The sequence below is a fragment of the Frieseomelitta varia genome, unplaced genomic scaffold (assembly GCF_011392965.1).
Source record: "Frieseomelitta varia isolate USP_RPSP 00005682 unplaced genomic scaffold, Fvar_1.2 scaffold_884, whole genome shotgun sequence".
In the NCBI taxonomy this organism is placed as follows: Eukaryota; Metazoa; Arthropoda; class Insecta; order Hymenoptera; family Apidae; genus Frieseomelitta; species Frieseomelitta varia.
In genome coordinates this window covers 145,174-161,523 of record NW_025110683.1, presented here as the reverse complement: position 1 = coordinate 161,523, position 16,350 = coordinate 145,174, and the positions used below count along the sequence as shown (strand labels likewise).

At 30.5% G+C, this 16,350-nt stretch overlaps 3 protein-coding genes and 1 long non-coding RNA gene across 6 annotated transcripts; 2 read left to right on the top strand and 2 right to left on the bottom strand.

Annotated features, from left to right (window-relative positions):
• Nucleotides 1–2,702: 2,702 nt before the first annotated feature.
• Nucleotides 2,703–7,341, top strand: LOC122536997 (putative uncharacterized protein DDB_G0282499). 3 transcript variants are annotated; one of them, XM_043669863.1, is made up of 5 exons: nucleotides 2,703–3,034; nucleotides 3,366–3,583; nucleotides 4,151–4,433; nucleotides 4,860–5,046; nucleotides 5,117–7,341. In XM_043669863.1, exons 1-5 carry the CDS (start codon nucleotides 2,805–2,807, stop codon nucleotides 6,635–6,637), a joined length of 2,439 nt encoding a protein of 812 aa, XP_043525798.1. In that variant the 5' UTR covers nucleotides 2,703–2,804; the 3' UTR covers nucleotides 6,638–7,341. The 3 variants fall into 3 exon arrangements, with proteins under 3 accessions (XP_043525798.1, XP_043525799.1, XP_043525800.1); XM_043669864.1 differs by lacking the exon at nucleotides 2,703–3,034 and adding an exon at nucleotides 3,907–3,921 and having other exon boundaries at nucleotides 3,448–3,583; nucleotides 4,087–4,433; XM_043669865.1 differs by lacking the exon at nucleotides 2,703–3,034 and having other exon boundaries at nucleotides 3,451–3,583; nucleotides 4,087–4,433.
• Nucleotides 7,342–7,607: 266 nt separating this feature from the next.
• LOC122537000 (ATP synthase subunit delta, mitochondrial) lies at nucleotides 7,608–8,655 on the bottom strand. Its single transcript, XM_043669870.1, has 4 exons — nucleotides 8,532–8,655; nucleotides 8,180–8,311; nucleotides 7,920–8,117; nucleotides 7,608–7,841 (listed from the first exon to the last, which is right to left on the bottom strand). Exons 2-4 carry the CDS (start codon nucleotides 8,300–8,302, stop codon nucleotides 7,674–7,676), a joined length of 489 nt encoding a protein of 162 aa, XP_043525805.1. The 5' UTR covers nucleotides 8,303–8,311; nucleotides 8,532–8,655; the 3' UTR covers nucleotides 7,608–7,673.
• A 908-nt stretch (nucleotides 8,656–9,563) lies between these two features.
• Nucleotides 9,564–11,779, bottom strand: LOC122536999 (zinc finger protein 177). The gene is made up of 4 exons (XM_043669869.1): nucleotides 11,522–11,779; nucleotides 11,148–11,397; nucleotides 10,375–11,008; nucleotides 9,564–10,013 (listed from the first exon to the last, which is right to left on the bottom strand). The coding sequence occupies exons 1-4, from the start codon at nucleotides 11,714–11,716 to the stop codon at nucleotides 9,776–9,778; spliced, it is 1,317 nt and encodes a 438-aa protein (XP_043525804.1). The 5' UTR covers nucleotides 11,717–11,779; the 3' UTR covers nucleotides 9,564–9,775.
• Nucleotides 10,769–14,741, top strand: LOC122537002. The gene is made up of 3 exons (XR_006308532.1): nucleotides 10,769–10,818; nucleotides 13,508–13,710; nucleotides 14,530–14,741. It is a non-coding gene; the product is annotated as an uncharacterized LOC122537002 (long non-coding RNA).
• Nucleotides 14,742–16,350: the final 1,609 nt, after the last annotated feature.

Below are 16,350 nucleotides of genomic sequence, written 5' to 3'. Positions count from 1 at the left end.
TGCAATCATGGAATAATCTGCACAAAAAGAAATCAAAAGTTAGAACAAATATGTCAAATGAAAGCAAATGAAACGATAATCAACTTCAAATTCTATCAGAAAGATGTACGAGACAAACTATTGGTAACCGTACGAGTGAAATCGACGACTGAAGAAAAATTAATGTGAAAAGTTTCAAAGAACTACACGATTTTGTTGTCGTAATGCTCAATTAATCGTTAAACACACGCCTATTAATTAAATGATTCCACTAAGAAGGTATAAATGGAAGTAAAAGAGTGTGGAAGAAGCGACGCTATCGAAGGGACGCCACCGATAGATTAGAAATAGTTACGAACCTTATGCGACGTAACACGTGTTGTTGTCACGAAATTCCGCAGCTGAATGACTCCCCGCGACACAATTCGTCCTTTAATTGAGAAAATAGTAGGGGATGAGGTAATCTTGTCCGAACAAGCACGAGAATGAAGACAAATATAAACATTGTGTTCGTGTTGTTATTTTTTACTTCGAATTTCGAGCTTCAAGGCCTTCTACGTCTTACTTTATTTGAGAAATGAAAAATTTTATTATTTTACACAGTAAAATCATTATTTTAACTATTAAATATATTAATATATTAATATATTAATATATTAATATTATTATTTTAAAAATACATAATACAAATGCAAATCTAATAGTTACTGATTTAAATTTTTACTTGAGAACTTCTGGGTGACACATTTTTCTGGATGAATCTTCTGGATGACACTTTTTTATAGACGAAGTGTGCTTCTTTCCGCCATTAAACGTCTACTCTCCCGCTTAAAAATCGATCATGAGAAACATCGATTACATTCGAGAATCGTAGGAAGTGTATTCCATATTTCACCGTGTAGTGGCGCTGTAATCGTTAATTTAAACTCAATATGCGCGCATTTCGCACGAAATGTTAATTTGGAATAAAAAATAAAAATTCTGGTCTAATTCAAATACACAAAATTCATAAGAAATTCTTAGAAAAGAAAATATTCACACTAGATGAAAAATTGTCAGTACTTTAAACTGTTATAAAATGTTTCTATAAAAATCTATTAGATTTATTGTAACTTACTTTCCGACAATGATGGCGTCCGTTTCAATTTCGTAGCGTCTCTCTAATACTTCGAATTTTTCCTCACTGTCAACCTATAATCTGAACAAAAGAAAACCAAACCTTTCAAATAAATGTACGAAAAATACGAATTATTCGAAATGAAACAATATTAAAGATTAAATCTTACGAAAGTTCATAATATGAACTACCGGTAAATGTTATAATTTAGAATGCGATCAAAGAAAATAAGATAACTTATTGATAAATTATAATAATATTCGATAAATTATTGCATAAAGACTTACGTTAATAGGCGAAATTGACGTGTGAATATAAATGATGAAATGATAACGATGAAAGTACTTTAAGAACACAATTAAATATCACGCAAAGAAATAGATCTTAACGATACAATTTTAGACAAAGGACTAATCCTCTGCGCAACAGGTTTGCGTCGCGAATTAATTTGATGGGGTGGGGGCATATGAATGCACGAATAGGATTTGAATAATTTGTTGGAAAAGTGAATTATCCTATCAGAAGGTTTCTAATAATGAGCCAATCATATAAATCTATACATAAATATCTTCGTATATCTTTTGGGCGCCAATTCAATTAATCGTTTCATATTACTTAACATTATGTAATTTCATTGCGTTTCTCTAATACTTCAAAATATCAATCTGTATCGATACTTTAAAATAGAGTAAATAATACTTTTAATACTTCCTTTTGCAGTGTTTCCGGCTTGAAACTGAGAATTACAATAAATTATAGTTGGAAAATTCCACCGTTTCATTGGCGCTGTCATCCTAACCTAAGTTAAGATCATTGCGCGCGCGTTTTGTACAAAGATATACTGTTTGTAATTTGAAATAGAAACTAAAAACTTTCCTTTCCTAATAGTTCTTTAAATAAAGCGATAAAGTTAAACAATTTAATTTAACGAAGTGACTGCAATTTTAATGTTAAATATTGAACTATGAGTTAATTAATATGAATGAATTAATATCTCGTCTCGGTATTGTACACTAATTAATTAATTAAGCGAGAAATCGAAATGATATTATAGAAAACATGCTTCTAAAAGTTTTAGTTTACTTCCCAAACAATTCAAATATCAAATTAAATTTAGATTTTTTAATGTCAGTACGAGGAAATTAGTTCCCCTTATCACCGCTAGATGGATTATACTATGTATCTCGTTACCCACTAATGAATCAAATTTTCATTTGCGAAAAAAACTAGTTAATAAAATTAATTTATAATCTTTTGCAATTGTATTCGTCTAGTTGAAGTTTCAATTTTCTTCCTTCATTCCATTTGAACTTCGAAATGTGATATAATCAGTAATTATGAAACCGATAATGTCGCATGTGACAAATAAATGAATCAAATTTAAACGGAGATTTAAAAAAACATGATTTTAAAGTTGTTCAATTTGTCTTTGTCTGTATCTGTCATTAATTTCGACAATAATTTGAACAGAATTTCTCTGGTCTATCATAAAGATTTTTTCTGAAAATGGTACATATTTCAAAACATGGACGAAATCAGATTTAATGTCATATCTATTCTTCCTTTAATCAATGACACAGACAAAGTATGTGACTGATGATAAAGAAAAAGTTTATTATAACGATTGAGCTGGTTCAAAAAATTGTATTTCCAGTGACGCATCTATTTCAATGTTATTTCATGATTTGTTTGTACAGCTAAGGAAAGTATGGCGACGTGGGAAGGTGAAAAATTTCAGGAAATCGGAAATGCCGATGATATTGAGGAAAATTTTGATAACATTCTCGTGACGCATGATCTTCAGGATTGTCTGGATGATAGTTTAGATTTAACCAGTTTTGGAAAAGTGTATGATCAGAACGATGTATTTGATTATGAAAAGTATTCCGATGAGGATGCCCCTATTGATGAAAAACTATCTAACGATAATGCCTCCGAGTAAGATCACATAAATTGTTTATATTTACTACTTTGTGTGTAATGTAAATTTGTCTTGTATAAACTGGATATAAAAATTGAAAAATCAGTTCGAAAATATAAGTTATTAACCTATTCGTTTGTGAGAGCAAGTAATCTTTTGTGTGACATCCTTATAAGGATATAACGCACTTTCAAATGAAATTTTGAGTTATAAAATAATGTAGTTTTATTGAATCAAAGAATGTATATTTTATGCATTAAAAATTTAGATTTATATTTTAGTATAAGTACAATTGTAAATAAGTATATGAATAAATTAATACATATGTATATATGTATATTAATATAGATCAATACATCATTCAATTGGTCGTGATGAAATTTATATGCGGATTCATTCTGATCAAGATGATATTTCAACAAATGAATCTTCACATGTTGCAATTGAGAACATAATTCCAGATACGAATCAAAAACATATTGGTCGATATACTTGCGAATATGAGGGTTGTAATAGAACATACAGTACAGTTGGAAATTTACGTACTCATATGAAAACGCATAAAGGTAAAAGATTTATATTATAAAAAATATAGATTTTTCATAAATTTTAGTTTTTGTAAAATGTCAATTTTGTCAATTTTAAGTAAATAAAAGAGAAAAATCTTTTATATGACTAATATTTAATATGCTTTATATAACAACCTATTATAATAATTTTATTTTATGCTCTTCCATAACTTGAAGTATTAAGGACAATATTTTATAATTTTTTAAAATCATTCTTATTTTATTTATGTAATAAAATAAAATTATTATATGCTTTGCATGTTATGCTTCTAGTATAATGTACTATGTTAATTTATCTTTTCTTCTTTGTGCTTGCTAAGCCTAAGGGAAATAAGGTAAGCTTATGAAATTTTTTTGATTGGTGTTATGTTTTTTGTTATTAATGAATAAAAAGTACAAAGTCTATTTATGTCTTACAAACTTCTTGTGTACACATTTTATCGGTTATAAAATCATCAATGCTGATATAAAGGGAACGCTTTGACCTGCATGGCTTTCAGATACTGCAAGCAATAGGTACTCCCAGCAAACTTTTTATGTGGAGGGAATTCTCAAAACTTTCAGGCGAGTATCGATTTAAATGTGCAGAACCAAGTTGTGGCAAGGCATTTCTTACATCGTACAGCCTTAAGATTCATACTAGGGTACACACAAAAGTGAAACCATTTGAATGCAATCACAAAGGCTGTGAAAAAGCATTCAATACCCTTTACAGACTGAGAGCTCACCAAAGACTTCACAGTGGCAACACATTTAATTGCGAAGAGACTGGATGTGTTAAATTCTTCACCACTCTAAGTGATCTCAAGAAACATATTCGTACTCATACTCAAGAAAGACCTTACAAGTATGTTTTTTTAATATTTATTAACTGAATTTTGTGTTCAGTAATGGTCTGACCTATGGTTTGGTATTGGTTCTATTCTATAAATTTGTAATAATGATTTTTTTATTTAAGTGTAAACATAAAGAATATGCATAAAATGCACAAAATTAACAATAAGAGATAAATCTAAACATTATTAAAATCTTAATATAAAATTGCAGTAACATTAAAATTAATACTCTGGATGTGGACTATTCAACTTGCATTGTCCAATTTTTATAATCTTTGTCATCTTATATCAAATGAATTGTGTAAAGGAAATTTTATATATATGTATAGTATGTAAATTAGATAAAAATGTATAGATATAAATTTAGATATAAAAATTATGTATAGATATAAATTTAGGTATAAAATTAGATATAAAAACTTAAATTTCCTTTTTAGATGTAGAGAAAAAGGATGTGGTAAGGCCTTCACAGCATCGCATCATTTAAAAACTCATAAAAGAACACATACAGGAGAACGACCCTATGTATGTACTATAGACAATTGCAAACGATCTTTCACCACACCTCATAGTTTAAAGAGTCACTTGAGAACTCATAAAAAAGCGACTGATAATGATGAGATGGTATGTAAAAAATTTTATAACATTATTTTACTTTTAAATGCTTCTATCATATTGTATTATTTTATCATAGAAACATGAAGTCAATAAAGATGATTATAAAAACCAAAGAAACAGTAAGATATTGAACACAGAAATCGACGCTGATGAAGTCACGCTGAGAAATACAAATGTGCCATGTTATGCCATTATACCGTTATCTTCTAATAATACAGAAAATAAGGAAAGTATTACTTTTTTATCCATAGAAAATCCAAATGATCAGTCATCTTCTACAAATGATATGATAGATATCTTAAATCAAAATAGACTAAACAAAGAACTTGATTATAACATTACTAATAAAGATACTGAAAATTTAAATAAATCAACAAATGTTACTCTTCTTAGTTCAAAAGATATTATTTTAAATAATTTTACTGAGCATACAATTGATAATTTTAATAATAATGAAAATTATGATAAATTTAAAATGTTTAATGAAGTAAATGATTCGAATTTACAACGAGATCAAAATCAACAATATAGTTCTAATTCTTCAGTGAAAGTTCAAGATAGCAAAACAGATAATAGAGATAAGTCTGATGCAATAAATTTAGAACAAAAAATTATACGAGATGGCCTACAAAATACTATTGCTCATATCGCAGAAGGGACGAATTTTACAAGTGATATGCAACAATATGATAATACTATCGAGGAGGAAGTTTATAATGATAGAACAAATGTAAGTGAGGTTGTTGAAAGTAATAATACGACTTTGTACAACGCAAATTCTGTTACTAGTCACGTATCAAATATAATTAGTTCCTCTAATGAGACTCAACTGTTTGATAGTGAGATGGAAACTTTACCATTTATTAATGATAGTTTACGAACTAGATCTCTTAACGACGTTGAACAGGCATTAAATTGTAATGTTATTGCAACTACGCAATCAGAAGCTGTTGAACTTGCTATAGCATCTGAAGAGGAAATACCTTCTCCTTGGATAGATGTTATGGCAATGGCAACTCCATCTGCTTTAAGAAGGCAATCATGGTCAGAATTGAATGCTTTTCCAACAGCGGTTCACTCGTTAGTTGATTTAGTTGAACCGGAACCTTATCCATTAGAAAACCAGTTACAACCATTACAGCAAGTGGATAATGTAAATTTAGTAGACGTGGAAAATATTAATACTGAATGTACTGAAGTTACGCGTAAAGAAAATAATAATAATAAAGAAAGCGAAAATAGTACAAAAATAAAAAAGAATAGAAATATTCTACAGGAAATTACAGCCGAAGCAGATATATGCAAATGTATTGATTGTAAGTGTGATCAATTAAAAAATTGTCAAAATTGCTCAAGTAGTATAATTCCTGAAGTTAATAAAAAGCACGTTTCACCGAAAATGGTAGACAATTATGTATCTTGTGTTTGTGACAATGAATCCAATGGGTCTTGTTGTGTTGTTATTTGTTTGAAAACATTACAGCAGTTGCAAAAAGTATTCAGTCGTAATTGTTGTAAAAGCACTAACAGTGTATCATGTTGTACAGAAACGTTGTTACCCCCCTTAATGAAGTGCCAATTAACAAAATATCAATAAGGCAAATATTTTAGTGTGTAACTAGTCATGTTCAAAGAAACATTTTTATATAAATATTGAATAAGAATTTGTTATTTATCATAATGTGTAAGCTACTTTGCTTAGTTTTAAATGTAGTTTTCCTTATAAATGTCAATGTTTAAAAGTTTTGTCTAGGACAATCGAAAATTTGGGATTCTGTATACATTGTCTCAAGATCTTGTTATATAGATGCAATATGTAAATGTTATATATTTTTATTGTATCAGTTTATTTGTAAATTTTTTACTTAAAAGTTTTTAAATGTACATCGCTGTTGAATAATTTTGAATAGTTTATAAAAAAAAATTGTATATTGTATTATATTGAAAAATAGCAAAATGCCATTGTAAGAAACTAATGCCAAATTTGTGTATTAAGTGTATGGGTACAACATAATGTACAATTACTATGTACATACCGTTCTTATACATAATAATTGTTGTAAGATATTTGAATTCAGATAATATTGACGAATTACATGATATTTACAAAAAAGTCAATTATTTGTGACCATGCGCGTGTGATGTACTAAACATATTAATGGTTAAAAAGAGTAAAATATTTATTACCTAGCAATTGTTTTCCAATGTACAACGCTTAGAAGAAATGTAACGCGTTAAATTACGCAATTCAATTATAAAACAGTGTGAAAATATAATATTAAAAATTATATTTAAAATTAAGCTATGTTGTTATTGAATGGACATTAATTTTTGAACTTAAATATTAAATTACCCCAGTTTTTTAGTTTTTGCAGCATTAAAAGTACTTGTTAAATGTAATGCAAGAAATCAAGATGTACCTTTCAATATGTTTTATATAAAAAAATTGTTAGATTAAATAAAACTTTACTGTAATAAATTATTACATAAACTGTTTTATTATTTCTTTTTCTAGAGTGAAATTAGCTATATTATTGTGTAGGAGTATGATAGAGATATAATAAATATATGATCTAAGAATTTAATGATACACATAATGATATTTTAATATGTACACAATGCTTGCACAATGTTTATGATAAAGCTTGTACTAAAGCTTCTGCAACTTCAACTGCAATTGCTGCTTCAGCTTTATCTTGTTCTGTTGTTGCAGATGAAAGTTGTTGCTGAGCTTTACTAAGAACTTCTCTAGCTGCAGATCCATCAAGATTTTCCAAAGGATGAGCTTCTTCTGCTAAGATCTGTCAATATTTTTTTTTATTTTGCAGTATTTTACAGAAGAATAATATGAAAAACTAGTTAACAGTTTCTTTATATACCTGTACACTATTGTTTTCATTTATAGTGACTGTTCCTGAGGAAACAAAAACTTTTTTGACTGATCCATCTTCTTCGTATACTGTAACTACACCTGGTTTCAGTACAGCCAAGGTAGGGACGTGTTTTGGTAAAATACCAAACGACCCAGAAAATGATGGCACATCCACTTGTTTAATTACACGTTGGTCATAGAACACCTACAACAATTTCATTACAAATTCATAAAATTGAAGTTTAAAGGAATATGTACGTGTTATACCTGATTAGCTCCAGCAAATGTAAACTTCATTTCATTGCTAACGGTTGCTGCATCGGCATAAGTTCTTCTTTGATTACGAATATATCTTAAATAAGGGCGTAAGTTACGTGCAATAGTAGCCATGTTAATACACTGTAACAAAAAATTATTCATGAAACTATGCGAATTAACGATAACTGCAACTGGTTACATCATAACCCGATCTACATGTATCGTCCATCATAAATTCGAACTCGTTAAAAAGTAGAGATGCATATATGGAATATAACTGAATGCGTTTGAATTTTAGTAACTGTAAGTTCAATAAACTCATTTCCTTTATTTAAATATCTTTCATGTTGTAAATACTTACGTTATAGCAACTATTGGAGATATAAGTTCAATTGGAATCAGTCACTATGGACAGACGAAATCAAAAGCGATTGATAAGGATGACAAGGTTGCTATTATGCTCGGACGATGGCATTACTATCGAGATGTTTCAGTAGAGCCCTCTAGTTTACTGATCGATTTAAATAAAATTCGAATTCAAAAAACGTAATTGAATTAATTTATACGAATGTTGAAGAAGCTCAGTCTTTGTCTCTAATACACAAAACTTTTGCATAAATAAAGAATTTCACAGGTGAGTTATTTGTAAGTTACTTATTTAACGTTCATATAAGGTCAATAACGTTCATATGTAATATCTGATGTTTTCAATTTTTCATAAGCCCTAATTGTTATATATGCCGATGAACAAAAATTGTGGATAAATTATTTTACAAAAGTTGAAATTTTATGTCACTAAAAACAATCTACTATATATCCTTTATTACTTCATCGCACTGCTTCTTAATAGTTGATATAAATGGTTAGTATAAATGATTAATAACAAGTTCCAGATTTGAAGGTTATATTTCATAGAGAAACTTAATAATAAAATCTTCGCAGATTTTATAAAAGAATCTGGATTATGCAAATACATTTGTACATCATTGTATGTTTCACAGTGACAATTTTTGCAATATCAACTATAGATTAGTATATATGTAACATTAGGTAATATTATATATTCAGTCTATTTATATAATATATTTTATATATAAATAATAACTAATTTGTTAAGATATATGCTATATTTTAATTTCTTCTTTTCTTTTAGTTACAGAGACGTAGCGATACGAAAGAACAGAGATTCAATAATGATTAAAAGTAAAATCACAGTTTTATTTTTATATCTCTACATATCTGTATATTTTAAGTTAACAATGGTCTCATACTTAAAATATAAAAGCGTAATGATGAGTGTTTTAATAACAGATTCTATGTATGATAGAATGAATAATTGTCGAGTCGATAATTAACAGAGTTAAAATTCAAATAATTAATTTAATTATTTCATTTAATTTCTTTTATTAGTTATTTTTTCCAACTAAAATGTATTGTTCCTACAATACATTTCTTGGAATAAATAATTTTGCACACAAAATGCATTCGTGCACTTTAACAGTATATTTACAATATTGTTCAAATATTAAAAAAATAATCGATGCCTTTGACTTCCTTAAGTCGACTGATTATAATAATGAACGAGTTTAGACTTCTAGTTTAAATTTAAATATTAATTTCATCGGACGAATCTGAGGTGTGATCGGTATCTCGGTTTTCTACATGTCTCGATTTTAGATGTCTATCAAGATCTCTCCTTCTTACAAGAATTTTTCCACATAATACACATTTGTAAGGTGTTTCACCGTTCGCGTGTAATCGTACATGTTTATTTAAATTGCTGGGATCTCCAAATGCTCGAAAGCAGTATTTGCACTTTAAAGGTTTATAACCGGTATGGGTTCTGTAAATAAAATGAATGTAAAATTCGCAATTATTTCCAAGTTCGTATAATTATTAATATTATCAAAGTGATCAAAATAATTTTTCATGAAAATTTTATATTTTTATACAAAGAGAGCGTATCGAAGAAAATAAAACTGACTTAACAGAGATCAAGTAATAATTACTTTAAATTCTAGAAAATTATAGAATCCAGATAGAAGATAACGATAAAAAGATATCAAGCAAATTTTTTGAAGAATTTAACAATTATAAATTAATTTGAAAGAATTGCAAATGAAATGTTACGTTAACGCAACGTTAGTTTTTAATGCATGAAGGGTAAGTTAGATGGTCGATAAAATAAAATTTGGCATACTAACCTGATGTGTATTTTTAAACCATATTTCCTCGAGTAAATTTTTCCACAATAGATACAAAGATGTCCTTGTCCCGATTTACCAAGATTGCTGACGATCGTCTCCATATGTGCTGCATGAATGTCGGCAGTGCTTGGTGCTATCGTTTGAACACTGTACGGCGTCGAATCAGTTTCGTTCCTCGTTGGTGGAGAGATGTTTCTGTTTTGATTTGAGTATGGCTTAAAAGCAGACTGTCGCTGTGGTATATCTTTTCTTATAGAAGTCCGTTGAGTTGACAAGTTCGATGATATTTGCGAGGACAGAGAATCAGAAGAGAGTGAATGCGAAGAAGATGGAGAGATTTGGTTGGAAGATTGTGATGAATTATTATTAGTTGAAACGGTAATATCTGTGATTTGTACTGATGTCGATGATATTCTATTGGAAGCAGCTTGCGATGATTTGGTCAGTTTGAATTTGAAACTCGATTTGGAGGGAGATAAGCTTGATTTTAGCGATGAATCAAACTCTTTTGCCAATGTGCACCAAAGATAATTATTATCCAGTCGATTGCATTTTAGGGCCAAATGTATTTTTAAAGGATTGGGATACTCGAACAGGTTGTCGCATATGTGACAAATGTAACGATTCTGACCTGAAATTAATATATATGTGGATGTTATTTAGGTATAATATCGCAATGTTGAATAAATATAAGCACTTATAAAAATCTGTCTTGCTAATTATATAATTTATCTGCTTGAAGGTTACGTATTTGAAAATAAGCGTCTTACCTTGTATATTGTATGGCTTTAAAAATGGAATGTTCAGGATAGCTAGAATATTTTCGGTGAACCACATTAGCAGTGGTTCACCGGGATTTATGTTTCTTAACGTTTTCAAAATTACACCCTTGTTAGTGGTCATTAAAAGTACATTGCTACTCTGACAGTCATTCGCGAATGTGACGATCTTTAACCAGCAAGAAGTGTTTACAAGACTATCTATGCAATACAACCGACCTTGGGCTTCAGCAATTTCAACCTATAATCAATGGTACGGCTTAAGTAATTTACGTGAATTTGCTATTTTTTCTTGAAAAATTTTAATATAGAAATTTTAATATAGAAATTTAAAAATTATTAGACATTTTATTTTTCATACTTACCAGTTGAATTACCGACGTGTTTTTCTGAGACAATTTATTTACATCGACGACCTCCGTTAAAGAATCCTTTCCAAGGTGACTTGCAGCTCTGACTCTTGGTCTGCTAAAATATACTTGGGATGAAGAAGTCCTGTCGATGTTTATCATCAAGGCATTTTCATTAACAGGATACAGGATCGCACTAGTTTGTTCCATTGAGACACTAAGTATTTTATTTTATACAGTATTAAATTTTTACACTCATATGGATTGGACCGATTTTTCTTTTTCTTCTTCTCCTCCTTCTTCTTCTAGAATAAGAAGTTTTCAATTCCACCAAAAATTGTCCTATTTCACTTGATTGAAAGCAAGATATTGTAGGTAAGTTGCGATGTCGAAATCGTAATATTATTAATGCTATTAAAACTTGAATTTTTACTAGAAATCAACTGAACTATTTGATATTTTAACTTGTTCGTGGATGGCAGAATTGTCAGCTCTAAAATCCTCTGATGATGCTGTCGAAATGTCAACTACGTTCGACCTGTATTCTGGCTTAAATGTATTCGGTGGACTTGTGCCCCGAATTGACTATCAGGGGGTAGGTACTTGCTCCCCTCTACTGTTACACTCTACACCACTGTCAGTGTAATTGTATTTAAAGAACTAGTCAGGGGAAAATCAGCCCCTCCATTTTCTGATTCGCAAATCCTGACGCGGTACCAAATATTAGGGGTAAATGGGTGTGGCTAACTAAGTAGGGGGTCCGATAACTAAGCAGGGCCTCAAACGCAAGGTGTATCAATTTAACAAATTTATTTTTTATTTAACTTTTGCAAACAATTGCAAAATATATTTAATATTTATTATTATTGTTTTATTATTTATCCAATTTTAGTATTTTTGTTTAAAAGAATCTTTTTTATTTCAAATTTTAAATAAATTAAACAGATAGAAGTTCATGCGAATTGGTTTTAGTTAATAGTGTTATAATAGAGAATATTATATCTTGTAGAGAGAGGGAGTTAATATTTTCTGGGCTTTTTAATATATCGACAATAATTATTACAACATGATTTTGTCAACATTCAACAGTTAAATGAACACAAAAAGCTTAACTCTTCGCATTGACGTAACGTAGATCATTATTAATTACGTATTATACGCATTGCAGAGAAACGAAATATCATGTTGGTTTACACAAATTTGCTGAACATTCTGTATTGGCCTAATTTGTTGTTCGTCAATTTATGTATTAATTCTTATAATTTGAACAGATAAGACAACGGCTTCAGTTAAAAGCGATTTTTTTAAAAATTATTATTTTAAAATGATACATACAATGATCTATTTTATTACCTTTATTAATTGCCGTTCCTCTTGAAAGGATCAGTATAACAAGTTAAAACAAATTGCCGAAGATGCTACTAATTGAAGTTGTTGCTACAAGGATCATGGATGCTTAATTGTAATAAGTAATGGATAAAATTGTAACAGCCTGAGTTGTGGTCATCATTCAAAACGAAATACGAATGACGTGGTTAATATCTATGAATTCTTCTGCTCTTCATGAGCACTGGAGCATGAGAAAGTTATTATATATTAAAAAGTCGATGAAAAATTATAAATATCTTGTATTACGTACACACGAACGATTTTCTTAATTTTTCACGTACTGATGTATTATTTAATCTTCGTTTAGCGGATTCATTGTTATCTTTAAAAAAATTGTTATTTTTAAGAAAAAGAAAAAGTTCATAAATATAGTAAAATTACAATGTATATATATATTCGAAAATATTTGGAAAATTATTACAAGCAATATTTCATTACGGATTCATTTGGATGGAATATCCACCTTGCACGTTGCTAAAACCCGCTACTCGAGGGTTCGTTTGATAGTTTAATATCACTATAAATTTACAATAAAATATCAATGTTTAACACTAGATCTCGTCTATCTATACTTTCGAAATACATATGTCTCTCTTTTTTTCTTTCTAACAGATCGTCATCGAACTTGTTTCGCGTTCGGTCGTGACCACGAAGAACACGGGCACGTGACACGCGCAGGTCGTGTAGCCGTCACCAGGAGTTGGCTGTGACTGGGTGTTTGATGGGGCTATAAAAGCCTCATGTGAAAGGACATTGTTTGGCTCAGCTGCAAACCAACGTAGTTCTGTACGGAGAATGGGGGATGTTGCCGAAAGGTGCATCTGAATCAACGGTTGATTAGGAAATTAAGTGGCTCATTCTTCTCGCACGCGTGCGTAGATCATGATCGAACGATATCACTTGGATTTGCCTAATCGTTCTTCGATCTGTACGTTCTCCCTGCAAATTGACCTACGGAAATTTCAATTCTGATTTATCTCCGACGACGAATTCTCTCGCAAAACAGCCAAATATTCGACGTATTTTTCTCACTTATGATGTATACGTACATATATGAATACTAATTTTAAAAACTTGAAATTAATAAGTTACGATCACATATATCTATCTATCTATCTATTTATCTATCTACCTACCTATCTATCTATCTATCTATCTATCTATCTATCTATATATATATATACTATAACTATTGTTTGGAGGATAAAAATTCATCTTGACCCGTTGCGTTTCCCGTAACTTTCAACCTAGGTCGAAGAAACTAAAACATACACTGGAAGCCTAATGTCTTGTAGGAACAGTTTACAATTATATACAGTTATCTCTAATATTAATTTTCAGTACCGAGATTGCTGTGAGTTAGACCCTGATTTTTATCTATTGTTTGAAAAAATTTGACCCTTCTTACAGTAATTTAGTTTCCAGTGAAACTGGTGATTCGCGATATTATCTTCGACATTACTGCTTATCTCGATCTGTAAACTTAGAATTTTAACATTAACATTATTATACAAGCAAACATTTCCGAGAAAAAGGTAGTTAAAAGAGCATTCGATTCTCATTTTCGTTTGGTAAAACTGAAATAAATCCCTGTAAAAATTGAAAAGTAAAATCTGTAAGATATAATCTGTTAGTTGGAGGAAAAGGGAACCAGGATATCCTTCTTGGTGGATCTCGTCTATGGCTGGAGTGATTCATCTATAGGGTGAATGGTACCGAACCAGGGAATGACACGAGTGTTCACAAGCTGCACCATCCCTTGTACCAACCCCTGTCCTGGTCGCTTGAAACTCAAGCACAAGTGGTCACCGTTCTTTGCTACCAACCGCATATGTATATCGCGTGTCAAAGTAAGCAGTTGTGGCAAGTGTTCTCCGAATTTTTCGTACTTTCTGTTTATAATTATGGAGACTTTTTTTGTAATTTATTAATCATATTGCTTTCTTAATTAGATTGATGCAAAATTTGACTCATATAAGATTGCTTTCTGCTGCTACACGTGGCTACATCTTTTTCAAAAGAAAGGTAATTTATTAATGTAAAATACTTTGAATAAAAAGTGTAAATGATGCAATTGTCTTACATTTTTCCATTGATAATTTCATTTGTCATAATTTGATATTTGTCTTACACTTCGTGATAATGTCTTACATTTTGATGTTACGTTCTATATGTTGATATATTGTTTCTAGAAAGTCTCTTAGATAAATTTTAGTTTTTGTCCTCATCCGAACTTTCACCGAGGGTTCCACCCTCTCGTTGTCTCTTTCTAAAATCAGGGTGCGTTGAAAGAACCGCGAGCCAGCCAGTGAACAAGTGTTCCTCCGTGACCAATGAGCCCCTGCACGCATGTGCGCGCTTCCCAATGCGATATTAATATCGCGATTATCATCTACGTATTATCGCTCATCCCCTGATGCGATGCTCAAAATAAGTCTGTAAGAAACATCCTGTTTGGCTTGTACACGCGTGCTGCTGTTGCTTGCAATTTTTTAGCAATATTTTATTTACGTTGTGATAAATTCAAGACCTCAATTCAAATACCTTGTTCATTATTTGCTTTATTTACTTATACTTCATTAATCCTCCAGTGGCTGATGAAATTACGTTATATTTATTTTGTTAATCTTAATTTTACATAGAAATTACATTTCTTGCAGCTGGAGAGTTAAGCATTTCTGTTTTTCTTTTGTCAGTAGATATCGAACAACGTTTTCTTCCATATACTTCTGTTTTCAATGCATCGTTGATATAAGTTGTATTATATTTAGAAGCTCTTACATTGTTTGATCATTAAATAATAAGTACTTATGTGCAATTTCATTCGATAAGAAAAGTCTTTTGGTTTCAATTTTCAGGTTGCATGGAAAACGCGGATTCGATCCCTTCGATTCGCAGATACGTGACAAATCTTATTGTTTGACGCCCTTTTACGAGATTCTATATAATCTAACTACGTTAGACGTCGCAGGGTGAAGACTGAGTTATGGTTGGCTTTGCGGGGAAGTGACTATGAAGGTGATTCGTTCCGGTTCTGCAAGTGTCAAAAGTATGCTTCTAATAGCTCTTCCAGCGAGATACCGGGCCGGATATTGTATTAATATCTTTTACTAGAAATAATTCTAATCTTTGCTATAAATATTAATTTTTTACTAGCTTGTGGATTTAATATAAAAGTAACAACGAGCCCATGTAAAGGCATGCTATGATACAGTTAAAACTTCATTGCTTCGGTCACGTGTCTTCGACATATTGCTCGTGTCTCTCAACGCTGAGTGTTCTGTAACGCGACACGTGCCGATCGAATACCCTGTAACAACATTACAGAGGATGTTTCACCCCACGCTCGGATTCCTATTTAACCATTATATCCCATTTGACCATTAGATATCGTTTACTTGATTTTAAGAGTCAATTCATTCGATGTGTTAACGCAAGCAAATACGTGAAGTCCG